Below are 27837 nucleotides of genomic sequence, written 5' to 3'. Positions count from 1 at the left end.
GTTTCAGGCATTATGGCCTTCTCTACCCGCTCCACCGGCGGTAGATCGAGCTGAGAGGTGGCTCATCAGCCAGCAAATGGAGAACGGATGCTTTAGGAACGAGGGTCATGTTTTCCACAGGGAGCTCAAGGTACATTTTGATCTTAACAATACAATTTGTTTAGTTAATCTTCGCTCGTCAGTCGCACTATCTGGAAGGATCCAAGGAAGCAGAGTTGGCACTCATCTTACTGTCAGATGTAAGAGGGTAATTTAGCCGTGTTTATGAGTACTATAAAAAATAATAGTATAAAGATTTGATTCTGTGGATTAGTGTGGCTGCGTCTATGGACTAGAAGGTCCTTTGTTCATAACTGAGATCGGATACTTAATATAATTCATATGAGATTTTCTAACACTATTTAAACTAAGTGAAATCCATTCAGGAACTTGTGAAGTACCAACCTCAGCGTACAAAGCACGGGCAGGTCAACTTCTCCACTAACATAATTCAGTCACTACTCTATTTCAGGGTGGTTTGAATGAAGATGGTGAAATAGCAAGCGTAGCCCTTACTGCCTACGTCATCACTTCTTTGGTCGAGAGTGCCTCTCCCCTGCCCTACAGTGTCATCAGAAATTCCCTCGCCTGCCTCCGAGCACTCCCACCCATGAAAACTAAAAATCCAAACAGGGTGTATGCTCATGCCTTATTGGCTTATGCCTTTATGAGGCTTAAGAGGTACGAGGAAGAATTGAGGAAGACAAATGAGGCAAGTTTTATGTGGGAGATGCGGAGATCGGTTGGAGGAGGACTGCGGAAAGATGAGGAATTAAAGGAGGTTATGGAACTGATGAACATGGCCAAAAGGAATGAGGATTACGTGTGGTGGGAGACGAGTGAGTATTACACCCTACCTCCCGCTACTATTGATATTTCAAATGTGAAAGTTCGTGCTGATTTTTGGATGTTTGTAGAACTACATGTAGGAATTTAAATTGAATTTGTTTCATGGATAAATGAAGTTAAGTAAGCTCATACTGTAATACAATGCGAATCGTTTGAAGTTAACCAGATATCTCATGGATTAGTAATTATTAATTAGTAACTCTTATTCCAAATAAAATTGACTACAGGCTAAAACGTTTGTGATGTGACGCTGTGACTTCTCGCTATGGCAGATACAAGCAAGTGATCCATATTAAGATTAATATGATTGATGTGTGGTGCAGGCAGTCTGTCGACGACGATCGAGGCGACGAGCTACGCGCTGCTGTCCCTGGCGCAGGAGGCGCTCGTGCCGCGCGCGCCCGCCGCGGCCGCGCTGCGCTGGCTCGCCGCGCACCGCGCCGACACCGGCGGCTTCCTCACCACGCAGGTACATACCACACCACATCATACGCGCTGCTGTCCCTGGCGCAGGAGGGACAAATTAAAACATTGAAATTGACAAATTCTAATTTATAATGGTTTGATTCAACATTCTTGTTACAAATAAGTAGGAATTCAAAAAAATAACTCAACTCTAATATTCTCCCTTTCTTAATGTGTATTTTTACTAGTCTTTCCTTTATCAGGACACTCTCGTAGCCCTAGAAGCTATTACAGCCTGGTCACCTAGCCAGCCCAGAGCCAACCTGACTGTAACAGCGTACAGTTATGGAATTACCAGGAGCGCACGACTGATAGACGGGGCGAAGGTCCCCGAGCTGCTGAAGATGGGCACTGGAGACAAGCTGCATGTTGCTGTCGAAGGTAAGAAGACTACATCTAGGAGAATAATCTAGTCTAGTAGTACCCTGACGATGCCCACGTGAAAGAGATGAACAACTAATGCTAGATAGTTTCAATGCTCGCTCCGATTTTACAGAATACCTTGTCTTAAAATAGATTTTTCTAATAAAACACTTCAATATAACTTATAAGTAATTTCATGCACTTATCCTCCTGATATAATAAGTATCATATTAAACTCCATACTTTTTAATTGCTTCGCACTTCATCGAGTCTTATAAAATACAACAAAATACCCTAATGTCTCTTTCTAATTGCAACTCCCAGGCACAGGATGCGCGCTGATGCAAGCTACACGCTCGTACCACTCGCTGTGGTCAGCGCCGGCGGAGGGCAAGTCGTTGCTGGTGCAAGTGACTGTCACCACCGACGGCACATTCGACTGCGACGCCAGCGGTGTCTACTGCGCCTGTGCTGCCGTTATTGAGGTAACATTATTTTGTTTATAATTTATTATTTACTGTCTCCTTTGTAGGCCTCTAGATACGCTGATATTCCCATGTTTTTTGGTAATTATGGCAACCTATTAGAGATCAAACATACAATGGCTGATCTCAAAACATGACCCACTATGACGGGTTTTTCTACTGATCTATATTGATGGCTCTTCGGGTGAATATAAGCATGCCAGCACAATTCTCGTTGGACTCCTTATTAGGGGTTAGGATCTTCCCTCGTTCCCTACCTTTTAAAGCTCTGTGTCTGTTGCAGACATGCGTGGTGTGGAACAGCGCGTTCCCCGAGATGGCGCTGCTGGAGGTGACGTTACCGGGAGACTTCGCACCAGACGCCGCGCTGCTGTACGCACAACTACACAAGCGAGACACGCGTGAGTACTGATATCTATATCCATTATAATGCAATCTGGCTGGCGTTCTAGGGTGAAGGAAAGTGAAGGCTTTTAAACAATTGCGTGTTGATGTTGAAAATTACCGCCATTTCGCTTTTTGTCTGTAATTTCCACTTTCTGTTTTCGAAGTTGTCTAATTACAAATGTGATCTTGGTGGGTGTAAATACGATAAAAACGTGATTGATCGGAACATAACTGCGGCGCTTTCTATTCGATGTAGATGGTGTCTGTTAACAAGATAATATAATCGTTAAAAATGAGCCGACGCTAACCACCAAATCTTGCAAAGAATGAAGTAGGTAGGGTATCTCTTATGTACATTACGAGCATCATAAAAATCTATTTCAGTGCTCCGCCGCATCGAGTTAACTCCAGCGAACTCTAGCAAGATGACGTTGTACTTGGGCGCGAAGGGCGGAGCCGCACCGCCCGACGCAGGGCACCAGTGCTACTCAGTGCACGCAGTGGGCTCCCGCGCCAGAACCAAACCTGGATACGTCAGGCTCCACGACTACTACCGACCCGCTGTGAATGATACCCAGGTAATACTAAATATATTGCACAGACAAAATAGCTCTACACCTACAAAAAAATATATACTTTGGGTGGTCTTATCGCTTGAGACAATGTCTTCCAGACAGCCTTGGCATTTGTTACAATCATAAAGTACATAATATTATGTACTAACCCATTAAATATATTAATAATGAAAGGTGAAATACACCAGATGTGGGAGTTAAAAAACTTAAAAAAAGTGAAAATGGTGTATTGTTTTTCTGATAAAAGCGTTTCGTGCAGATCGAATCACCAGTAACACTTAATACTAAATTACTTAACTGAAAACTATTTCCAGGCTTACACAATACCAGAAGATTGTCCAACAAAAATATCGCACGAAACCAACGAATATACGGCATCAGACAACCTCTTCACCAAGGCAAAGTCCCCCTCCGACAGCAGCGAAATCCTCATATCCCAGGAGATCCCCTACGAGGACACACCAGGATGGGTTCCTCTAGAGGATCCTTTATACGAAAACCTCACTTTGAGAAGGAAAGGTGATAATAACAAAGATTTTATCAAAACTGTTAAATCTAATGCTAGTAATAGTACGGTAAAAGATATAAAGGAAGATAAAATAGAAGTTAAGAGAGATGGGAAATACGTTGATAGTGAAAAGAGAGATTCTAAAGATAAATTAGGTAACGATAAAATTATCAAAACTAATGAATATACTGATTCAGTTAAATCCGTAGCAGTGAGTGATACGGTTGATATGAACTTAAAATCAGTAGTAAATAAATTGAAAACCAATCAGAATGATAACGAAAAAGAAATATTATCCAGAACAAAAGACAGTAAAAACAAGCTAGATTTACAAATACAAGAATCTAAGAAAAAAGAACACAGCATAACAACCAGAGACGAACATAAAGATCAAAATGGGTCTATAGATAACCCTAATTTAACAGATTTTCACGTCATAGATTCAGAGAAAGATCTAGAAGTTCCTTCTGGGATCGAAGGACCTATACCAGCAGTAGTGCTACCACCACAGAATTTTGTGCCACCAAAAACGCAACCACAAAATGTAAGGTCTATGGAATTTCAACCACATTTTTTACCTGAAACGCAACCACATAGTTTTATGTCAACAGAATTAAAACCGCCGCCTTTAAGGTTTCCAAATATGCAACCACAAAGACCAGATCCCAGAATGTACCATGGTTACTACCCAGGAATGTACTACTTGCCCTTGAATTACGATAATTACAGAAGATATATTACACCAACGGGTTAATTTCGGGATTATGCGCCTTGTAAGGTAAGAATTTTGGTCTCAAAGGAGATGGTTGTAGTAACTTAATCTATGAAGACTGAGAAAAACTGCAATATTTTTTTTAATGAAATACTATTTACTATGTTTCTATCATTCGTCAAGTAAACTCATAACTATAGTAAAAACGCGTGTGAAAATAGCTCGAATAAAAAAAACACGCATAACAGCATATAAAGTGAATGCACAGTACCTAGTCTTCATTTGTTCTTCCATTAGAAACGGTTGACAAGATGTCGATGCAGGTTTCATAGCTAAGTGAATTTCCAGTAAACGTAGGCTGTAAAAATTATAAACATAGTAAGTTAATATTATCCTTTGCTGTACTTATATTCGCTGTATGACGCAGACGACCGATTTTTGTCGGTCACCGATTGTCGTCAGCTCACAGCCGGTTTTAGTCGCTAGGTATTCGTGTCAGATTTCACGCCGGATTGTTTACAGCGTTGTGTCAATATACCTACTTATATTATGTACTATTCTTTCCTGGAATAACGGTTATGAATTTACGATATTCAAACTAGTTTAGACTTTTGTAGAGTCTATTTAAATTATATTTTTTTACACATATTTAATATGTTTATATACTAGTTGGCAGAATGGGTTATTAACCTTTTATTATTATAGAAATGTTAAACAAGTCTTGTAAAAACTTAAAGGAACTGAAAAATCAGAAACCATAGTTTTTAACAAAATATAGTTTTACGTTTTTAATTAAAAAGTAAAATGCTTGATCATGTTGTAAAGCAAGCCCAGAAAAAAAAATAGGGTAAATACTTTTAATATATTTTGGCACACATGTCAAAGAACCTTTTTTAACAACCTCGTAATGCATTTATGACAGACAATTGACACCATATTGCATTGTGTTCAAAATGGCCGCCATTGTATGCAAAATGTTGTCGATCACCGCTGTCGGAATAATAATTTATCGCTAGAATATAAGTAAATTATGATATCTATATGATACGAATAAAATATTTGTGATTTTAATATTCGTATTTTCATTTGGATCGACCCCAGACCTCACATTGGCTCATTCTTTAGTTCCGGGCGTGAAAGATACATAATATATGCCTGAAAGTCTCTTGACGAGATTTTAAAAAAATGCAGTAACAAATTAAAATATGAAACTTTCTTTAGGTATCACTTATCACCCGTCATATTGCCAAGGTTCTACTAATTCTCCCTTGAAAAAAGAAGCTTTTGTCTGTCGATTTTTATTGTATGCTAGCTACTATGAGAACATAAAACAGTAGGAAGTAAAAATGTTTTGCCGCAGATTGCACAATGCAGTGCCGGAACCATGGCTGGAACATTGTTCCAAATCCTTTGAAGCAGTGCCAACATTATATATCCATCTCATCTGACATTCTATTTTTGAATATAACTCTGATAATATTTCAGCTTTCTATCTTTGTCACTCAAGTACATCTAACTTATTCAGCTCCTTTTGTGGCTGACTGTACTTATCTATGCAATGCGTACTGAATATTATACAGCTGGTTAATTAACTAAATAAACAACACGGTAAAGTAAATTCAGAGCGCAAAGTGCATTTGACCCTTCACAACATATGACCTTAATAATTAAAGCAGCAAGGATGAGTTTATGCAGGTTATTTTAATCTACACCAGTCGATTTTGAACTCAAATGCAAGTGGCAAAGACTCGCTATAGGCATATAAGTGTACACCGTCTCGACTAAAGTAGGGGGTAAGTGATAGACCTTACTACAGAAAACAGATGATAAACGTCCTTGCTTGTGCATTTCGTGTCTTGTATTGTATTACGCATGTTGTGGTTGCCTTTAGTTTAAGTTACAATTAGTTTTATTTTTAGAATATATTATTATATTAGTATTATAGTAAACTTTGTCGGCAATCCTCAAATAAATAAAATAAAATAAATATGATGATCGGAGGCCTAAATAACCAAATTTCTGGTATACCAGGCGTACTGCTCTAAATATTTTTTTTAAAACTATCTTTGATGGCGTAACACACGATAATGCCTGGCTTAAAGACTTAGCCGAGAAATGCGCAAAACGACAACGGGCTACCAACCCTTATCAACCAGGGCAAACTCTGATAATGTCTGTACGTCGTGTAGTAAGATTTGCCCTTCTCGGGTCTTTACAGCCATCAAAGAAAATGTCTCCAACAACCTTTTATAGTTGACGATGTTTAAATCATCTAAATAGATGTAACATGCTAATGCTCTACTTAAATAATTTCGGATTTATCTTTAATGTCTGTTTTCCTTTTACTATTACATACTTTTACATAATATTGTTTTTATATTACTTTGAATGATGAGACGAGCTTGGCGTTGCCTGATGGTAAGCGATACGACAACACCCAACATCATGAGTTACAGAGTATTGTTTGGTATTCCACCGCGCTCGCCATCCTGAGAAATGAGATGTTAAGTCTCATTATGTCAAATAGTTACACTGACTACAATATCCTTAAAAGCGGACACAACAGTGACTTCACACTGCTGCTTGGTGGCAGAAATAGACATTACGTTGGTACCTACCCAGGCGGACTCTCACATATGAGAGACCTACCACCAGTAAAATATACTATATCAACTGAAACTATTATATCATGATTCATGACACCCTGGTTGTCTCTAGCTATCCCCTAAAAGTGCAGTAAGTAATTCAAAATCCTGGACCGTCGCTCATCAATGAACTCATCCTTGGTATTTTAATCAAAACTTGGGAATGATTCGTTTTTATTAAATTAATAAAAGCGTCGTATTTTATCAAAGCAAAATGAAACAATTGTTTATCTCACGGGACCTCGTTTATAAAACAGCCAAACAGTTCTTTGCTTATCATATCCGCGATATATACTCAGAATTGCGCGGACTGTTTTTATTGTAGTTATCATGAGGAAACGAGACTGCAGTTATAATAAACCTTTGCAATATTCGCATTCCTGCTCTAAAGAGTCTTGCATTTTTTGGCAGTTTGATTATAGAGAAGGAAGTCACTGGCGAACAGTTGACTTTAAAAAACAATTTTGTCATATGTTACAGAGAACTGTACTATATCTTCATGTGTAACTCTATGTCTATTCGTTTTTTATTAATATATCTAAATCTTGGATTGTATTTTAATTACTTGCCTTATGAGATAGTCTTTATTAGATAAGAATCTAGGTGGTTTAATAAGTTTCTATTTAACGAGTATGCAAAACAAGTAACGCGACAGGTTTAACTCCTACCAATATTCTTTTATCACAAAAAATGTTTTAGTATTTTCCAATATACAGTTACCTCAACCGCTGTAGCTACAAGAAAACTTTCTTAGGAAGGCAAACAAACACACATCACGCATTTATCCCCGAAGATGTATTCAGAAGCGCAACTAGAGCACCCATTTTTCGCCAAGTGTGTTCCGTCCCATGATGTGATAGGGGGCGAGCCTATCGCCATATCGGATAGAATTCCAGACTGCGGGCTGATACCGAGCAGAAAAATCCCAAATATCACGTCATCCGACCCGGAATTCGAACCCAGGAACTCGGAGCGCTACCGTACCGCGCATGTAGTACAACTACGCCACCGAAGCAGTCTCATTCATCATTGTTGAAGACATTAAGATACGCTTTCGCAAATTTTGAAAACAATGACCGTCATTTCGATGACAGTTAAAAAGGATTTGGAATATATTTTGCGCACAGATCGACCATATCGAAGATAACACAATATAGGCTACTGTAAGATGGGTTCTTTTTTACACGGCCGGAGTCGCGAGTAACACCTAGTTACGTAGAAGTTACCGAAAGGCGAAAAAATGCTTGTTTACACACAATCTATAAACAGCTGCAATGTGTTCATAAATTCATATATTATGTCAAAATAATATTAATAACAAATATCAATTTTTAGCCGCTGTACAAATATTTAAGTTTGCATGTTGCGGTCTCCTATAATTGAAGAAACACGTCACACTGTACATTATGTCAACGCTACACCATTGTTTTTGTATGATGTGTATCCTTCGTTGCAGGTCTATAAATAAATAAAAAATGTGTGCACATAGTAAAAATAACTTTCTATATGGAGTTGCATAACACACCCACATGAATGTATTAATAAAGTGACGTAAACTATATAATTAAACTTGTATTACCGCATTAGTCATTAGATCTATGCAATCACTACGTACCCAGTTCCTACATGTATATATAATACTAACATACGTAGAAAATCCGACTAGAGACTATAGTTCGAGATAGATAATTCGTGATGGTACTGGAGTTGGACAGGTGACGGCAGATGCTTGAGCGATGGTCAATACAAAATAAAGGCAACGTTGCACCAACAGGTAAATGAATCAACATGGCGAGGATCGCCCGTCGAACTTGAATGTGACTAGCCCAGGACCAGTAAAAGTGACTAAGTACGAAAGAGCATACCCAAAAGAGAGACCCTACAAGCTATGAATGATTGTTTAGAAAGCACTAAATTTTATTCATGCAGATCTATTAGACATTGTTTCCACAGAACAGTAAACAAGCAATGCATCACCATTGTAAACTAATTTCATTGCCAATAATACGCTCAATACTTGAATCGTTGCCTGTATATAATACGTTGCGTACCTTGAAGTCAAGTAGGAGTTAAGGCAAGTAATTTCGGCTTATGGAAATCTTTCATACGAAGCGTAACATAACTTTTACTTCACGTTTGTCTTACAATAACAAGTTTAATAGGCTCGTTCTTGAAAGCTAACATTACAGAGGGACATTGCTTGGCATCATCTAAAACCCTGGTGGTCACGTATGACCTAATATTAAACTGAGGATATAGCGTTACAATCATAGTGCAAACATTTAGCGATAGGGAAAGATAATCGAATCTGATACAGACAACCTAACAATCATAATTCATAACATTTCGAGTACTAAAAAAATTGCGGTTTTACTGTCGATGCGCTTCGAAGGCAACTAAAACGCATTGTAAGCACGATGCAGTTGGGAACTGCTTTTAGTTGATTGCATACGCGATGAAACCGCTTGACATAACACGCGTGTCTTCAGCCTCTGTTTGTAAAAACCTTGTGCGCATATATACATAAAAAAGTAGCGATAGTCTAGTTGGTTGTGGAACGGACTGCCGAGATGAATTTCCGCAGGTTCAAAACCCAATGACACACAATCTGACTTCTAAAATGATCAGTGTATTCATTGTGAATTATTGCTTGCTTTAACGGTGAAATAAAACATTGTGAGGAAATATGCATGCCTGAGAAGTTCTATATAGGATTTTTGAGAGTGCGTGAAGTCTACCAATCCGCACTAGGCCAGCGTGGTGGACTAAGTCCTAATCTCTCTCAGTAGTAGAGGCCCGTACCCAAGAGTGGTATGGTATAATACAGGGCTGATATTATTATATATACCTCAAAATACAAGTCGTGATACATCAAGAACGACGGACTTATAAATCCAAGCCGAAACAAATGTTTGCTATTAAAAATCTAACACGCTGTAATAATATTCTTTGGGTAAAGCATTTCATGGATCAATACTTCAAGGACATCTCGTTTGATGAAATTGGTTCAGTATCGGATATCTCGCTAAGGCTAGTGCGATCCAATCCTTTAATTTTTTGACAGGTTTCAATATTACTTGTTACAAAATTCTATTACTAAATAGTTATTAGATAATAGCCTTTGCTCACGGTTTCACCCGCGTGGTATTCAGAAGGGACAAATTGCCTGGGCACATATAGATATATTCTTTCTTGGGGGTTTAAGCTCCATACCAAATTTCATCTCCATTAGTTAAGTGGTTTAACCGTGAAAACGCAACAGACGGTTACTTTCGCTTATATTAATATGGATCTTTTAATAGTTTGCGGTCACGCCAACCCTCAATGACTCACTTTCCCTCATTATACGTACTCTATACTATAGTATAACGTAAGGAAAAACTGAATGTTCACTATAGTATCTCCTTTTCAATGTTATTAAGGTATGTGAATTAGATCGCATGGGTCGAATCGCCGTTACTCTAACCCCAGAGGTCATCGATAAAACTAGCCCGAAGTGTCCCTGCAGCATGTTTAAAAGTATATTGCGCCGGCCTCCAAGCGATTTGAGTCCCACTTGGCAACTAAAATTTGTGAGTTCTCGATTCAATAAAACGCAGTTGGATTGCGAGGGATTGGAATTTATGCCTGAATGGCGACAAGGCCCGTGTAATAAAAATTGTCACAGATATTGCAGTTTATTTTCTAAATGTTACCAAATTGAGAATTGATAAAATATGTATGAATAGGTATGAGACATGAAATATTTATTATTAGAGACCTTTTTATCAAAATAGTGTTTTGATTCAAATAAATATTAGAATTTTAATTAACCATTTTAAAAACCGGATTTAAAATTTGTATTTTAGTAAGTGATAACTCAGTGGGAACAACTCTAATTTTAAATAGATCTCTATAATTCTCAAACTGTAGTATGCATTAAATTGTAAATTAATATTTTGTAATCAATCCATGTATGTTGCGGGCAGCTGGGTGTCATTTTTCCTGTTAATGAAATGGTTGGAAGGAAACAGAACTTAGCAACATTTTAATATATATTTTTATTCAAATGAATTCAATCGTACATTACAGAATATGGGTGTTTAGATCCATTTATGTTCTTTATTAAAATAATTGAATAATAATTACAAAATTATTGTAGTACGCTTTATATATAGGTATAAAAAAGAAATGTTTATGCCTTCATTCAAATTCACATTGTGGACAATAATGTCAACATCCTTCATTCCTATTTTTATGGTAGGTACACTAGAGCAATGCATTTTCCTCATTCGTAAATTGAAAGTATATATTTTGCTCTATGCTCACACAAGCCGCGTTTAAAGCTATGTGGACAATTTTAATTAACTACAGTTAAATGCACCATTACAGAACTTTGCTTACGCCTTTCTGTTCCGATCGTTGCTGACCACTGTTATGCAAGCAATATTCATAATACTGATTAAATAAATATTGAAATGGATGGAATAACTCTGTGTTCATGCGAGATAAATTAATTAAACATCTGCGTAGCTTCAGATTTTCATGTATTATCATTTGTTGTAATTGACATGCTTTCTGAAATTATTTAGAAAAAGCTTAAGCTACGGTTCAACCATATTGCTCACACAACAATCATTCATAAAAAGCAAATAAATTAATCACAAATCATTTACGACTCGGTGTCGCAGAACACTAGACCTAGAGAAGAGTCTAAACGGGTCCACACCTAAGTACAATGTCATGCAATATAATGTACTTGTAGCTAACAATTAAAATGGACAAAACTCGTTGAACCGACGCACCCCCCGTGCCACGAGACAGCCGCGTTGCACCCCGCTACACAATTATACATACCCCTCTGACAGTAACAAAATGCAATTCAATTTAACAGTTACAATAGCCATTTCTCTATATATTCATAGATAAATACGCGCCCGAAGCGCGGGGCACGCTTCTGACGCCCATAAACATTTGAACAAAGTTTTACTCTTACGCGAATATATATACAGAGGCATGGAGCGGCCGCTGCGGCTCAGAGCGCAGCGGCGGGACATCATTGGCTCTTGAGCTCCTTCCCGATGGTGTAAGAGACGAGCCGCGCCCAGTCGATCTTGCTCCTCGTCACCGGGAGCTGTCGCCGCAGCGCCTTGAACGTAGTGTCGCTCATGGTCTTGTAGTTGTCCGAGATGGCAGTCTGGTACGTGTTCTCCGCCTCGCGCACCTGCCGCACGAACTCCTTAGCGGTGGCCGCTTCGCCCGCCGCCGCGAACGGGACGCGCACCTCCTTCGAGCTCACCAGCTGGACGTTGCCGTCTTCGTAATAGTGCACCTGTACCCGCAGCGTGCCACGCAGCTCGGCCGCGCCGCCGCCCACTGTCAGCGACCACACCGAGCGCCATCGCCCGTTCCAGTAGTTCTTCGGCTGGAACTGATGGTCCTCGATGCACGCCACCAACTGCACGACGCCTGACTCCATCGCGCGACCCACCACCAGACTGGCGCCGTGTTTGTAGTGCGCCCCGACGTACGCAGTCAGCTCCTCGTCGAGCGCCGCGCGCCACGACTCCCCTTGCTCCGGCTCGTACGGTTCGTACTCTGATGCTTCCTTGCGAAGATGGTCATATTTGAACGAGCGCTTGGAACGAGGGTCGAAAAACCTGCCTCCGCCGAGCTCATTGTAGTCAGTGATGAGTGTGTGTAACTTCGACCCTTCGAGACACACGGGCGTGAGTTGGTCCTTGTTGTATTGCGCGAAGGCCCCGCTTGCGCCCTCCTTAAGGAGGGTGTCATTGTTGAGTAGAACTCTTACATCATTAAACACCTCGTTAAACTCTCCTGGTGGTGAATGTAAAATGAAATCCGAGACAATTCTCACTTTTTCTTGATCACTAATCACTTCGTCACCGTCCGCCGCCATTTTTGATACTTTTGACAGTAATGAGTAATGACGGATTGACGGATAAGCTACACAAGAATGGTATACGTAGATGCGTTCAAAAAAGCAAATTTAAAAAAATCTTTTAGAATAATTCGTGGCTCCAGCTCAATACCTAGTATAATTCAAAAGCTTTAACTAAAATTATTTACTCAACCGATAAAGAAATTAAAAAATATATATATATTTTTCATGGTTATAAAACAAAATTAAAAGTTTAAAATGAACGCTTTCTCAAGCAGCAAAATAAGTTGTCTGTTTATAAACCTTGTTCAAATAGAAATCAAATGAAATTACAAAGTAGTAATTCATAAAAAAAGCGGAATATTTTAATACTTAGTCTAATTATATAAATCTTATTGTTATCCTCAATAAGAATCAGATGAAGTTCGTATTAAAATCTGATACATTTTGAATATTTGCAAAATACGTATATAAAACTTCTGAACACTTCGTGCAATGTCATATTTGACATTTATAAATTAAGTTGCATTTGAGGTTGTGTTGTGTAACTCTTATTTCATAGAGTTCACCAGCTATCACAATGAGTAAACTACTAAATTACAAATACTACGATACGCCCGAGGGCCACGATATTTACAAGAAGACCTTCGTAACATCTAAATATGCGTTCCTTACGGGTCTTGCAGCCGGTTCTGCGGATGTCCTTATGTACTCGAGACCCAAAGGTTTTGTGAACACTGCAGGTCGAATGTTTTACATTATAGGCCCGCTGGTGGGCATGGCGACTGCTTTCACTGTAACCACAAACGTGGCACAAAACTACCGAGGGAAAAATGACAAGTTAAATTACTTTATGGGTGGTGCTGCCGCGGGCTGCGTTTTCAGCGCCTGGATGAAGACTGGTGCGGTAGCGTTGCCCGCTGCCCTTGTGTTGGGCACCGCGGCTGTCGTGAAGAAGATGGCTATTGACAGTGGCACAGAGTTCTTCCCTACAGTGGCCCATGCTACTAAAACTATCAAGTCGGTCAAACATGATTGGACAATCACTGAAAACTTTGATGAGCTGAAGAACTATACTACAGGTATGTTATTTTACTAATAATGGTGACTCTGTATTATTGCTAACATTGAAAGTAGAAACTGTTTATGAACCTAAATCAAGCAGTTCAATTTTAAATAAATTTTAATCAATTATGTTACAGACTTTATTATGTAGTTATAGTTTAAATGTAAAATAAATTGATAAAAGCCTTGATTAGTTCTAATGAAATATTGTTTTGTTTTTCAGGTCCCAACTGAAGGTGATTTTAGTTTCCAATGAATGTAGAATGTAAATAAAATCAAACCATAATTTAATTTTGTTTAAGTGTTGAAATAAAAACCATGGTTAACTTGTTGTCTTTTAAAGTAGAGATTTAAATGTTTTTATTATAATTTGAGAAAATATCATCAGCAAAATATGAACTGTTTAATTTAAACCAGGGATGATGAAACCTTTAATAGTTAACATGCCATTATTTAAAAAATAAAAATATACCCTTTACAGTGCCAGGCAGATCCAGTATTTATGTAAGTGGGAGCCACTTTAGTGATTTTTTATGACCCAACTATGTTTGTTTTTGTTTTTGTTTTTGTTAGGGCTCGGTACAGTGGCTTCACTACACCTGTTACATATTGTAATATATTATGTGACCCCAAAGAAGGATTTGTATACAATGTTTAGGATGTTACATGCATGTTTGAATTGTTTGACTCATGTCTCCACTGGCATGTGTGCCATTGGTTTGTCATCCCTGACATAGACTTTCCCTAAAGATTTCTAAAATGACCTACAAAATAGTAATTCTCAAGGAATGTTTTTCTGCTTGTTGTCAAGCAGATCCGTCAGCCATGAAATTTCCTGAACAAATTTAAAACTTCAAATTGTTTATACACAGTAAGTTTAATTGAAACTATTTTTATTTGTTATATACTTGTAAACATAGGTATCTACCTATGTTTACAAGTATACACATATACTACTTGTGTGTATACACAAGTATGTATACACATATACAATATCTATTGTAGCTTTGACTTTTTGGATGAGCAGCACCTTGGTCTGCTCTGTGGCCATGAAGGCTGCAGTCATCAAAACATCAGGAGATAATTTGAATATAAAAAACTAATAAAATTCGAAAAATTGTTTTATTTGGAAGTTAAGTACCTTTTATTCTATTTTTGTGAAGAAAATGAAATGTCAACACAAAGGTGTATAAGCCATTTGAAGTTTTGTATTTATTCATCTTATGTAGGTAACTGAACTAGACTACACAAGTAAAAGTGGTAAACTGATTATAATAATTTCTTCCTAACCGAATTTTGGCCACAGTGGTCAATCTCAATGAAGATCACCCAAGTATGCAGGAAATGTAGTGCACAAGTGTGTGTGCAATACACAGGTGCACTCTTTCTTCACTCCCATTGTCAGTAAGATGGTAATCTGACATGAGTGGAGAGAGATCAGGTGCAGGACCAAAGGCTTTACATGCTTGCTAAGGGACTTCCTGTCTTTAAGCTGCTACAAAGTAATTTTGAAGATGGAAGAACCCAGAGTTATTATGGCCTGTCCCCGTACTGCGTATACATTATATGCCACTGAGACAGTCAAGTGGTAAATACAAGACAATACCATGTAACTGACAAAATAAATTTGAAATAGAAGAGACCTATAGAAGATATATCTACAAAAAATACCAAATAATGATTAGCTATCATCTTAAAAAGAAAACCATTGTGTTTACTAATGATATGCAGTATTGATGTTTTCAAATTAGGATATTGAATCTCTACCTACTATTGGATAGTAAGACTTGGTGAGATGTAACATTACTTATATTTCTCCTATTCTTCTATAAAAGCAAAACAATATTCCATTATGCAACCTTATTTAATAGGCAGTTTTAAAAGTAAGGCCCTATAAATGATGTTCTTTATGTCAAAAATCTAAGTTAATAGCTGAATATGGTTTTGATTTTGACCAAGTCCCTCTCAGAAATTGCTCAGCTAAAAATTTTCTTAAGGCTGAAGTAACGATAATTTTGTCCATAACTGGGAACTAGACTTGCACAAAAAAAACATTTTTTACTGTTATTTTATTACAACTAAAACAAGCAATACATATCGGAAATGTGTATGTTTACATTTAAATAGACAATCTGATCTGGATCTACTACACATTCAGAAAGACAAGGAATGCTGAATACCATGTATTAATAAGTTACACTCGATTATAAAACGTCTAAAAACATTTCCACATTAAACAAAAATTTACAATCAATAATATAAATTAGTTAACATTCAAAAATAAATATTTTCACCCTTATTATGCGATGTATCACTTTACCCCAGAGACCTAACCGTCATAATGAGGTATGATAAAATATTGACGAAAAATTTCGCACATAAAGGGTTCATTCCGCAAAAAAATATAACAAAATAAATAATGTTTTTCTTAACAAATCACAAAGATATAAACTTAAATGCATAAAAACTACACGCCAGTGCAAAATTACCGTCTATTCTAACACACCCAATACATTAACACATGTAGAGGTTGGGGCATGATACTAATGAAAAATCGCTTGCAAGAAAAATCGCTGTAAAAAATTTGTAGGATCAATCCAACCCTTTTTTGATAATTATACGTCGGCACATCCATAACTGGTTCTTATATTCTAAGAAATTGTACATAATAGATTCTAAAAGAAACTTGTTAATTATAGTTTAATACAATATTTTTTGCAAGCGATCATACAATATTAATTTATATTATTACCTATAATTCATACATTAGTGTATAATAGGAAAACATTGTAAAAATTTGGCTAAACATTTGGAAGGAAGATTTGCCACAAATTAGATTTGCTAAGGGTAAAAAAATTGTCTATACTAATCCACAAATATTTTGGCAAGACAGCCTAAGAAACGACAAATGACGTCATCAACCATGACCAGCAGCGACTGTGAATTTAAAGGTTCAGCGCTGACGGAGTGCCGGCAATTGAACTAATCGAAGACAATTAAAACCCCATTTAATTTTATCTACTATAAGATTTAATATATCATAACAAAAAAATTCGCTCCACTTAATATTACACTTGCGTTATTATAAACTCTATGCGACTGATCATAAGTCAGACTTTCAATATTTAATCGATTTTTTCTCAGCCGTGTCCATCACCGCTAACCTATAAATGACACATTGATACATAGTTATATCACCCCATTGAAATATATATATTAAGAAGTTAAAATATGTAATTGAACAGTATGAGACGAGCAACGTTTTCGAAAAACAATCTTTCAAAACTTTAAATTACAAGTACATGGTAATGCATTGTGTTCTTCACCATGACGCATTAACTGTGAAACTCATAATAACCAGTCATTAATCTGGCTACCTCATTCCGGTTCTTTAAATATCGTAGTTTAAACCGGAAACTTGCCAATGGGGTGTTAATGTAATACAAAATGTGTGGGGTCAACTATGACAAAAATTAAAAAGCTCGAAGTAAATTTGGCACAAAAATATCGAACACTGAGAGCAATGCTAAATTCGTAGTTCCATGTTCATGGACGCACTTTCACAGCATACTGAGGCATCATTATGCCGTGCCTTACATTCTCTCAATCGAAATGAATAGATAATTATCAAATCACTGAATGCAAAAATCGGAATTAAATGATGGCGTACTAATTACTTGTTTTGATTGGTTCATTTTCGATTGATGAATATACAATCCTAATTTTTGCTGTCATTGAGGACCATAGGCAAACCTGAGTAATTGTAAATCTTTTTAGTATAGTAATTTTACTATTACTATATTTGTCAAGGCCTAAAATTTCGGGGTCTTTTTTTATATTGATAAATTCTGCCCCAGAAATTGCCACGTCCATAAACACACTTAAAATCTTATACTACAAGCGAACGGCCACATTTGCACAAAATATACATCTGAAACGACGATCGAAGGTAAAAATATAATTGTAAAAAATAACGTGACGAGCGAAAGCATAAGAAAATATAACTTGCAAAAATAAACATTTTTAAAATTATATTTAAAGATAATAATAAAATAACTGTTTAGTGGTTCCGTATAAAATATACTAATGTTGTTTTTGCCTGATGTATTTTTTCTTCAAACATGAAAATTTTTCGGTGGTCCCCAAATATTATGCCTTCCTAATTCCTTCTTTGGAGTCCATTTAATGGGTCAAATAATGTAGGTATTTTTATTTGAATCCATTTTACTTGTTTAATATTTTTATTTACAGAACCACCAAACATTCTCTCACTACAAGTTAATTCCTATCAGTTCATTCTTTATCTCCTTTCGCTTTCTTCTGTTCCTTATCATCTTCTGAATGTTCTACAGATGGTTTTCCTTTAACTGGCTCTTTTAATTTCACTGGTTCCTTTACCTTAACTGACTCTTCCACTGGTTCCTCATCCTCCTCAATTTCTTCCTCAGAATACTCTTCTTCTTTATCGGCATCTAGTTCTTTAACCGGTTCAACTTTCGAATCTTGTATTGGTTCCTCATCTTCATCTACTTCTACCTCCTCTTCGGAATCTTCTTCTGCTTGTTTTACTTCTTCCTGTACTTTAACAGCTTCCTTTACTTCTTGCACTTTGACTGGTTCCTTTGCTTCTGGTTTCTCCGCCTCCACCGGTTCGTTCTCTTCGTCTTCCTCAATCTCTTCAACTTCTTCCTCTTCCTCGATCTCTTCCACTTCTATTTCTTCTTCGATTTCTATTTCTTCGTCGGACTCTTCTTCAATTTGTTTCTGTAAAGTGTATTAGTTATGTATAGTTAAGAAACTTAAAAAAAATACCATAGGCATTTTAGAAATAAAATGTTATATAGTTTGTTATGTATTTGCAACCATAAAACATTAAACTAACATAATTAAACCAGAAATAACCTAGCCTGGGAGGTGTGGAAACAACGTAAAGCTCTAATGATTATGGTTTCCACTTTGAAAATACGCCAGTCTAAAAAATCAATTTAAATGTCGCAACTTACATCAGCGGCTGGTTGAGTGATCGCACTAGCTGTTGTGAAATCATCCACTGTTGATTCTGAAAAAAGAAAATTTTAAATATGACCAAACTAATCCACAAGTTCTTCTCTTCTTTCATTCCAAGACTTTTATTATGTTTAGAAGAGTTTTGCCTTAGATTTTTTGATAGACCTTTCTGACTCAACCCCATCTAGAGGAACCAGTGTTGGACAACACTTGTAACAAAACACACAAAGTATCGCCCGACCTGGAATTCGAACCCAGGACCTCTCACCATCTTAAGTTACATGCTGCTCAATAAACTAAAAAGGCGACGTGACCATTAAGATTTAAAATTATATCAATATAGTTTTTACCTGGATCCTTCTCAGGAGTGTCTCTCGGTGCGTCCTGTATGAGTGACAAGGTCATTTTACCGCTCACCACCATCTGTACCAAATAAATATTTCCTTAAAATGAAAATTCGGACTATAAACAAATCATTTGAACATAGAAACACGAAAAAAAACATAAAAACATAAAGAAAACGTAAGCATGCTGAAGGTCGAGATTAGTGAAGTACCAGGAGCACATAAATAGAAAGTGTTAGTACTAAATTAAACATAACATTGTCACTGAAGTAAAGTAGAGTATTTAGTCAGCCCAAACTATCCTAAGCGCGATCTTAAGTTTTAGTATTCCGAAAAAGAATGAATAGATTTTATTAGTCTTTCCAAAATGTCAAGCATCAAGCCGTGAACCAAATCGGCGGTATGTTGAAACAATTTTGATATTTACTGGGGAATTGCTACTGGGCGCGGATTCTTCGGGCCTGTCTTCGACGAAGTCCGCGACGAGGACCCGAGACTTCTGCGGAATCTCCGTCTCCAGGAATATCGACTTCACTTCCTCCGCCTCGTGCTATGGAAATACGTGCGTTATGCCTAACAACTTATGAACTTCAAATTTAATATTCTGTACATGTTTTTGAAACCTACATGAAAAGTCAGTTTAAAAATGAAGCTAATCACAGAACGACAAGATCTAAGCGTTAATAATATTTCATTTATTTGAGTGTTACCACTATAAATATCCCCCAGTATGATAAGGACCCGAGGCAAACTAGTCACTGTGTAAATTGGCCACGGTTTTATTGTAAATGAAAAATTTTGCTCTTTTCATGGAAGGTTTATTTAGTGTGAAAATTATGACATTAATTCTGAATAATATGGAGCAAATTGTTACCGCCTGATGCACATTTATGCTCTTATTTTCAACTTGTGAAAGGGTCATTTGGCCGTGTTATTTCTAGATTTTTGAGGTTGTGACATCACGTATTTTTACTATAAGTATCCTGAGCATCACGCAACTAATTTCAGTTCATTTGATTCTAATTTCTACCACCCAGTTATTAGTTACTAAAATACTTTGTAATTTAAATTTTGTTTTATCATTCTCTGGTTAACTCTTGGTCTCTCGTGAATCGCCGGCGAGCCAAGACAGCTACATGACATTTGCGTGTGTCACGGGATTATAACCTTATATACTACATATATACTACATAATAAGGTTATTTTTCCGTCACACGCGTAGCTGTCAATGTTTGCCGGCAAACATTCAGCTACCTCACGGGTTAATTCACTGTTTTCAATTTACGGACTACTTCTAAATTCACTATGCAAAATGTTATTAACTGTTAATAAGGATTTTTGCATTAATCTACAAAACATTCTAAACATATTATTTGTTTATTTTTTTTTATTTATTGTAAAACAGAATACATAAAAGAAATATAAGTAAGTAAAATACTGTTAGTAAGTCGTGACATGTTACTACAAAAATAAAACTGCTTATATTGACGGATAAAAAAATATATTTATTGAAAAAAAACATTAATAATGCATGAGCGTGGGCAGCTGGGGAGCCGGGGACGCCACTATCCCCCGTTCAAAACAAGCACAAACGAAAGTAAGTACTTGAGTTTAATTATTATAATTTCCCTTATGAAATTTTAGTTTTGACCCTACCCCAAAGCCTAGAATACTAAGCCTATGCCCTTGCAAAAATGTGTGTTGAAAAAATGCAATGTAAGCAGTTTTACTGTTAAATTTCTTCTGATAATTGTTATAAAAAAAATATGCACTCAATTAAATTCCTTTTTTTATCTATTGTCATTTACTGAGTAACTTCTATATCGTAAGAACTCAACTTTATTCAGATTTTTTCTTTGAGCAAATATTTGAGCAAAGCAGTGTCAGTAATGGAATGTGTCAATCGAACATAACTAAAATATAAATTAAATTATATACTTTAGTGTTACTATAAATATAAATAAAATAAAATTACTTCATGTGTTACCACACTCAAAAAGTACAAAAAGGTAAATTATTGAATTATGCGCTCTAACTACACCAAACAATAAAAAATAAATTATTATCTTAAAGAAGTTTTGAAAATAGAATAAACATAAACCAATGTAGGACGTGTTATAGTAAAATGCATAAACAAATGCTAAACACCGTTCTCAGGTTTTTGGTTTCGTTCGTTATTCAAATATTAATTTGCTGGTCTGTATTATAAAAGGGTATAAACATACAAATACTGTTGATTCAAAATCAATAGAAAATCAACAATTTGTTTAAAATTGAACAGTGGCAGTTACTAGATGGCGCTAGCAACATTGACTCTATTTAATAAATAATATACCCTTCAATAAACAAAAAATCCATTGACTTTTTCTGTTATGCATTAAAAATTCAGACAGTGCGAACAAACTAATCTCCACTTACTACCTTTATTGTTATTAAGTGTCTACACATAAGTGTACATGCATGTTTCCTATGGACTCCAAAATAGCGATTTTCATGAAATTTTTAGGTAGTCTTCAGTTAGTTCAGCGGGTGATACTGATATGATTGGACCACCAGAAGTCATCTAGCTATAAATTATAAGTGATACCCAGGCAAAACCAAAGATCAAAAGCTAAGTTACAAGCTTGTTTACACTGTCTGATCTTACTGATGATAAGTGGAGTAGCGTCGCAATATCGACTGACGAGAGATGATTATCCCTCGCCGGTTGACACAAGAACACCGGCCTGATTGAAACTAAGTTTAATCAATATCGTACAAAGTCTGCACGATATGCACAGTGCAGTAGGGCCTCACCGGGCGCGGGGGCGCAGGCGCGGGCGGCGCGGGCGGCGGGGGAGCGCGGGGCAGCGCGCCGCCGTCCGCCGTGTGCGCCGTCACCTCCATGCCTACCACCTACGGGACGAGACTCGTGAGACGGGGAAGTGGAGCAAGCGTGGACTAATGTTATAGGTTTATTATCATGCTATATTGACGCAGCGAATAACCTATTATGTTTAATGGGGAAAGCGAAACCCGTGCTAAGAATTTATTTGGTAGGGGATTGCTTGATAATAAGTTTTATATGTTGCTTCCAGACAAGTGTTTAATGGTATACGACGATAAATATGACAAATCCAAGAGTGATGCCAGGCCCCTCGCTTTAATATCTATTGCAATAACAGCTAATTATGAAACCTAAGATCTAGTGACTGAGAGATCGGATCTAATACTTCAGATGTGTGAATGGTGCATGTCATGGATAAACGCGGACACCTGAAGCCTTGGCGCCTGGATGAGAGGGAATGCTCACAAAATCCCAGGACTCACACTGAGCGCCGTACAGTTTTGTAACAAAACACAGTTTGGCGACATCTCCTTCACAAACGGTAATACCTATTGGAACATAATTTGATAAATATTTTTATTCTATTTAACTTTACAAAGTGTCCGACTTCTATCACCGGCTAAAGTATCATCATCTTAATCCCCAAATAAATTGAAAATTACTATGCTGTACAGAGAAAATATAAACAGACAAAGTGTGAACCCAACTCAGCTACTTTTTTTGTTATAAAACTTTTTATAATGTGGTTTTATCACAATTTTGTCATAATGTTTACCATCACACGAGTAACTTTCTCTATACAGTTTTACATATTATACTATTATTATTTTAACTTGAAAATCTTTCCGATCACAATGTTAGTAAGTGCAGGGAGCCATCCACTTAAGTGCACTCCCCAACAAGCAAATGCAATTAATCAACTTAACGTTTTAGTAACAACACTAGTTGTGACGTAATTATTGACAAGCTATGGGCTTCTAGAACTAGGCCATCAAAACAATCTTACCTTTACACTAGCATTTTCCTGGTCATCCTCAGGTTTATCAGGTGAGTCTTCTTTAATAGCTTCTTCCAGGAGATCCGGAGTCGATTGTTTCTCTTCTTTCCCGGCTACTTTAGCTTCCTCGTTCAAGAAATCCTGTACCACTTTGACGTAGTCATCGCTTTCTACGTCATCGTTTGTTAATTTAATCAGTTCATCCTCTTTATTATTAATTTCTATTAACTCTGGCTCTGAACCCGATTCTTCTTTATCGGATTTAGCTTCGCCATCATTCTCGTCTACTTCTTCATCAGCAACGAGTTTTAAGTCATTTTGTTCTGGACCCTTCTCTTCTTTAACATCGTCCTTCTCTGCTTCTTCAGATTGTATTGCAGGTATTTCTTGAACCAATTCTTCCTGTTTTTCAGCCTCTAATTCCTCAGACTCTTTCGTCTCTAAAGATTCTTTTGACAGAGGCTTTTCAGATTCAGGGGCAGGTTCCTTCACCTCAGGTGAAGGTTCTGGCATTTCCTTCTGAGGTTCAGGACTCTTTTCCTTGGATGCTTCCTGGTATTCGCTGGCGACGATATGCACCGGGCCGGTGTTGTGAAGTATTGTACCGTTCGTGTACGGGCGAGCCTGCTCATCCTGGGCCTCCTATAACGCATAAATACTATGGTAAGTACAGCCCTTGTTTCTAAAGGCCTTTGTTCACAGTGAATATAAGACCTTTTACACTTAAGAATTAATTCTATAATGCCACTCAATTCTAAAGCATTATGATAGCATTGGACTAGTTTTCGTTATGGGGTAGAGGTAACATCTATAGAAGCGTAACATCTATATTTAATATTCTCTAAGCTTTTTTTGGAGAATTTTGTATACTTACAAAACTTGGTTAGAAATATTTAAGATACAAGGGGTGGTTAGAGATTAAACATGAATTGACATGTTACATTCTTTACTGTTAAGATTCTTTACATACTATAAAATACTTTTTTCAAAACATTCAAACTTTTTACTTTCATATTTTAGAAATTGTTTAAGTTCTAACCAAATTGTTATAAGTAGAAGCTTTAAGCGTGCGTTGATTAGTTACCTACGCCAAAAAATAGCTCGAAAATAAAAAGTGCGATAACACAGATTATCTAAAAAAAAAAAACAAAAGTAACATAACACAAAAAAAAATATTAATAATAGCTTAACGATATTGAGTATAAGTATTTGAATTATTAGCTTTTTTATAGATTTTTTTTTATTTACATTTATGTTGCAGTTATGTTTAATAAGTTTGTGCTTAGAGTTTTGGACAACAGCCATATTAAAGATGTATGGATGGTATCAACTTGTCTTTTTACAGAACGTTGGTAACGATTGCGTATAATCGAATTGTTCTTATCCAGCCACGGGAAACTGAACCCACTACGCCTGATGGTAAGTGATTAGGGTTCAGATAGAGTATTGATTGACGAGAAATGTTTATGCCTCACTATTCGACACAATTTTGCCGGCCGGATTAATAGATACACAGGCTGATCCTGGAACGCGACACACTTAGATGTGCCAATATGGCGGGTTTTACGCCTCGTGTACCAAGAATACAATCTTATGGTATTCTTAACAGGTCACACACTTCAGTAGTGTGTGTGAATCAAAGTTTATAGTTTGCACATCTCATCCAGAGCGTAATAACCGAAAATCTTTTCTCCGTGCGTGCCGTCGACACAACATTTTTTTATTCAGAAACTTACTTTTTTACCGTTTCCTTTAAATGCAAATTGTTTAAAGTTGCCTTGTATATTACTTTGTAATCATTTACAAAAAAAAATTAGATATTCTTTTTTGTTCAAAATCGCGGCGATTTTGCCTGCTTAAACATTTATTCTTACTAGTTATGAACACAAGATTTTTTGGCTTACAAGCGTTTACGTTTGAACCCAAATAAACCCTGATAATCATTGAGAGCAAGATAAATATTTATTGTCTAAATGTTGCTCGAATAACTTATGATATTCAATTCGCCGCCAATGTAGCTACGTCACTGCTTCCCACGTTTACACGTACAATAGCATTTGAACACCGAATGAACTACAAAGTAAAACCATTGTATGTGATAAGCGGGCGTTCAAGTATTACGTAACGTAATTTGGAGGGGAGGGGGTGTTTGTGCAACGCATTAAGTAACATTGTTTTTTTTTTATTTTAAAACAATAACAAAGGTATTTTAACGATGTTCCGGTAATTTGCGTGACAAATTGTGAATATTAAAAAAAAAATACTTTAGACTTACGTAACTTTTTGGCGTACAGGAAAACGTTACGGCGCGTTACATAGCGGGGTGGGGGGCTAAAAAATCTTCAAAAATTGCGTTACGTAATACTTGAACGACCCCTAATAAAATATTGCTGAGCTTTTTAAATTGCACACAGCTTCTTGAAACTATTGGCTTGCTAGGTTGGATAGACTTTTCCTTGTATTATACTCTTGTCACGCGGGACTCATCCCAAAACTGATTTTTAAAGGAATTATTCGTAAATAAAGGCCGTTTGCACGCGGTAGGGCCTTAAATAGAGGATTTATATGGGTACTGTTATTGTGGCTGTGATTTTTATAAGGTTAAAAGTTATTAAGGCATGGTACCAGGTGCACACAGACAAAGGCGAACACACAAAAGGACAAACCAAAATGCATAGAATTGAAATAAATAAAAAAAATGATAAAATGACAAAAACAAAGGAACAAAAAGAATCCACAAACTGCAAGAATTTCAGATTATTCTAGTCTTTCCAAAACCTATTTATATAGGGAATAATAATCACACAAAATGTTTTGATACGTTATTAATAGTTGCAGCAATTTAGGTATCATATTATTATACGAATATTATACATTTTAACTAAAAATATACTCATCATCTCAAAAAAGTGTTTTCACAAACATACTCCAAAACATTCAGTTTCAAATAAATTGGAATTTAAACCGAAACTTTGTTGCCAAAACCGCGGTCATGGATAGAGTGCGTGTGCCAAAAACGTGTTGCTTTCGCGAACCAACTCCATTTATTTCACGTTATTGTATTAATCTTGTGCTAAAGGGCTATTTGGCTTTAAAACTTTGGCGACTGACAAGGGACGCAACGTGTACGGTTGGTCAACATTTAGAAAACTAACAGGCATCATGTCCTTATCCCCGAAATGGTAGGTAGCGATGCAACTGGTGCATCAAATTTTTGGAATGTGTGTTCCGTCCCGTGATGTAAGTGGCGAGCCTGTCGCCACTTCACACACAACTTTCACACTCTGATGATACTGACCAGAAAATCTTATCACTTTGCCCGACTCAGGATTCGAACCAGAGACCTTATAGCAGAGGTCGTACCACATAAATCCCCCACATTGTATTCACCATCAAATGTACTATAATTTTGACATCAAAACAGACAGTACATATCTATGAAGTAATAACGAATTAATTACGTGCTCGTAAAATTATAATGAAAAAGATTAAAGGAATGTTCTGTTGTAACACATCAAACGCTGCACAGGAGTTAGGGGAGAGATGGATGTGATTTGGTTTTGTTTCTAATTAACATTACAAACAAAAACCCTTTTTTATCTTTCGTTTTTAAAAAAACGTGTACTACCGACAATTTTTTTCCAGAAAATATATAAAATTAACTAAAAAAAAATAAGTAAACAATTTTATAAATAAAAAAAAAAACATATTTTTTTCGATAAATATTATGACATATCTACATGGCAAGTGTGAGGCCAGTGTTAGGGGAGACAGGAAAGGGATGGCAGGCATGCATTTGACCTGTCGCTGCTGGTTTTGCGCGTAGCTCGCCTCCATCTGCTGATGTACCTCTGCCACCAGGCCCGATATTGCAGTAACAACTGCGCCCGACAATGCACACTATTAGTTTGGTTTTTAAGTGTATTATAGTTAAATAGGCATTTAAAAACAATATAACATGTTCTCATGGGGAGTTCCACGCAAACATCGGTAGTACTGAGCCTAGAATGACATCCCAAACCGTGTTGGGTCCAATACCACTTTCAGTCGTAGCTCTAAAGTCTAGACCCAACAGCCACCTGAGAATGTCAGCAGATATTAGACGTGGTTGGTCGGTATCAATAGCATAGTTTCAGGATTAAATTATCATTTTATACGTGGTTTTTAGAACCAATTTTGTCTGTAACCATTGGACAAGTATTTTTTTCTATCATTTTTTAATTGAGTACGAACACACCGCTTTCGCAACTACCACATTAATAAAACTCAACAGGATATTGTGGTAAAAAAATTTCAAAACAAAAATGATATTGTGTAAAAATAGCCGTAATCAACAAATGACGAAGGACGCGCGTGTTAAAATAGAATGGATGCATCAGATCGGGCATGTTCAGCTGCTGGCCCGGGGCCAACGCGGCGTGCGCGTTACGAGCCACGAGTGATGTGTCCACACGTCCCGCTGTCACCGTATTTGTCTCGTCGACCTAATAAACCCTAAATTAACATTTTTTTCGATCTTATAGCATTTTATTAGTTGTTAATGACAGCCCGTGGTTCCAAATAGTGTTACCTAAGGTGTTATATAGTGAGACTGTATTGTGTTTTAAATATCCTGTTTTAGTATACAAATATGGTCACCGTCTAAACGACAATTGGGTAAAATTCATTATACTTTATATCCTATTTAG

The 27837-nt window shown here is 36.8% G+C and overlaps 4 protein-coding genes across 13 annotated transcripts in view; 2 read left to right on the top strand and 2 right to left on the bottom strand.

The window, feature by feature from the left end:
• Window positions 1–5454, top strand: part of LOC115452595 (alpha-2-macroglobulin-P) — a 28849-nt gene extending 23395 nt beyond the window's left edge. Inside the window, exons 21-28 of the mRNA XM_037439346.1 lie at window positions 8–130; window positions 512–878; window positions 1212–1357; window positions 1557–1734; window positions 2041–2201; window positions 2485–2602; window positions 2973–3166; window positions 3478–5454. Coding sequence (XP_037295243.1) covers window positions 8–130; window positions 512–878; window positions 1212–1357; window positions 1557–1734; window positions 2041–2201; window positions 2485–2602; window positions 2973–3166; window positions 3478–4425 — 2235 coding nt within the window. The 3' untranslated portion in view covers window positions 4426–5454. The remainder of the gene's footprint in view (window positions 1–7; window positions 131–511; window positions 879–1211; window positions 1358–1556; window positions 1735–2040; window positions 2202–2484; window positions 2603–2972; window positions 3167–3477) is intronic.
• Window positions 5455–11044: 5590 nt separating this feature from the next.
• LOC115452844 (F-actin-capping protein subunit alpha) lies at window positions 11045–12964 on the bottom strand. The gene has a single exon (XM_030181451.2). It carries the CDS (start codon window positions 12925–12927, stop codon window positions 12064–12066), a length of 864 nt encoding a protein of 287 aa, XP_030037311.1. The 5' UTR covers window positions 12928–12964; the 3' UTR covers window positions 11045–12063.
• Window positions 12965–13409: 445 nt separating this feature from the next.
• On the top strand, window positions 13410–14323 carry LOC115452843 (NADH dehydrogenase [ubiquinone] 1 alpha subcomplex subunit 11). The gene is made up of 2 exons (XM_030181450.2): window positions 13410–13991; window positions 14198–14323. The coding sequence occupies exons 1-2, from the start codon at window positions 13490–13492 to the stop codon at window positions 14206–14208; spliced, it is 513 nt and encodes a 170-aa protein (XP_030037310.2). The 5' UTR covers window positions 13410–13489; the 3' UTR covers window positions 14209–14323.
• A 1705-nt stretch (window positions 14324–16028) lies between these two features.
• LOC115452841 (probable serine/threonine-protein kinase kinX) overlaps window positions 16029–27837 on the bottom strand; it is a 37867-nt gene continuing 26058 nt past the window's right edge. For 5 of the 10 annotated variants that reach the window (XM_037439253.1, XM_037439251.1, XM_037439247.1 and 2 more), the window contains 7 exons: window positions 23159–23791; window positions 22635–22700; window positions 22122–22220; window positions 19753–19875; window positions 19332–19404; window positions 18978–19033; window positions 16029–18738 (listed from right to left, as the gene is read on the bottom strand). In XM_037439253.1, the coding sequence (XP_037295150.1) occupies window positions 18268–18738; window positions 18978–19033; window positions 19332–19404; window positions 19753–19875; window positions 22122–22220; window positions 22635–22700; window positions 23159–23791 (1521 nt within the window). In that variant the 3' untranslated portion in view covers window positions 16029–18267. Of the gene's footprint in view, window positions 18739–18977; window positions 19034–19331; window positions 19405–19752; window positions 19876–22121; window positions 22221–22634; window positions 22701–23158; window positions 23792–26950; window positions 27031–27837 lie in introns of all 10 variants that reach the window. The other 5 variants (XM_037439246.1, XM_037439248.1, XM_030181449.2 and 2 more) reach the window with 5 other exon arrangements.

Source organism: Manduca sexta, chromosome 16 (assembly GCF_014839805.1).
Source record: "Manduca sexta isolate Smith_Timp_Sample1 chromosome 16, JHU_Msex_v1.0, whole genome shotgun sequence".
NCBI classification, from domain to species: Eukaryota; Metazoa; Arthropoda; class Insecta; order Lepidoptera; family Sphingidae; genus Manduca; species Manduca sexta.
This window is presented reverse-complemented; position numbering and strand designations above follow the sequence as displayed.

Coding starts and splice junctions, on each gene's coding strand:
- LOC115452843 (XM_030181450.2), top strand. CDS start 13,490: ATGAGTAAACTACTAAATTACAAATACTACGATACGCCCGAGGGCCAC.
- LOC115452844 (XM_030181451.2), bottom strand. CDS start 12,927: ATGGCGGCGGACGGTGACGAAGTGATTAGTGATCAAGAAAAAGTGAGA.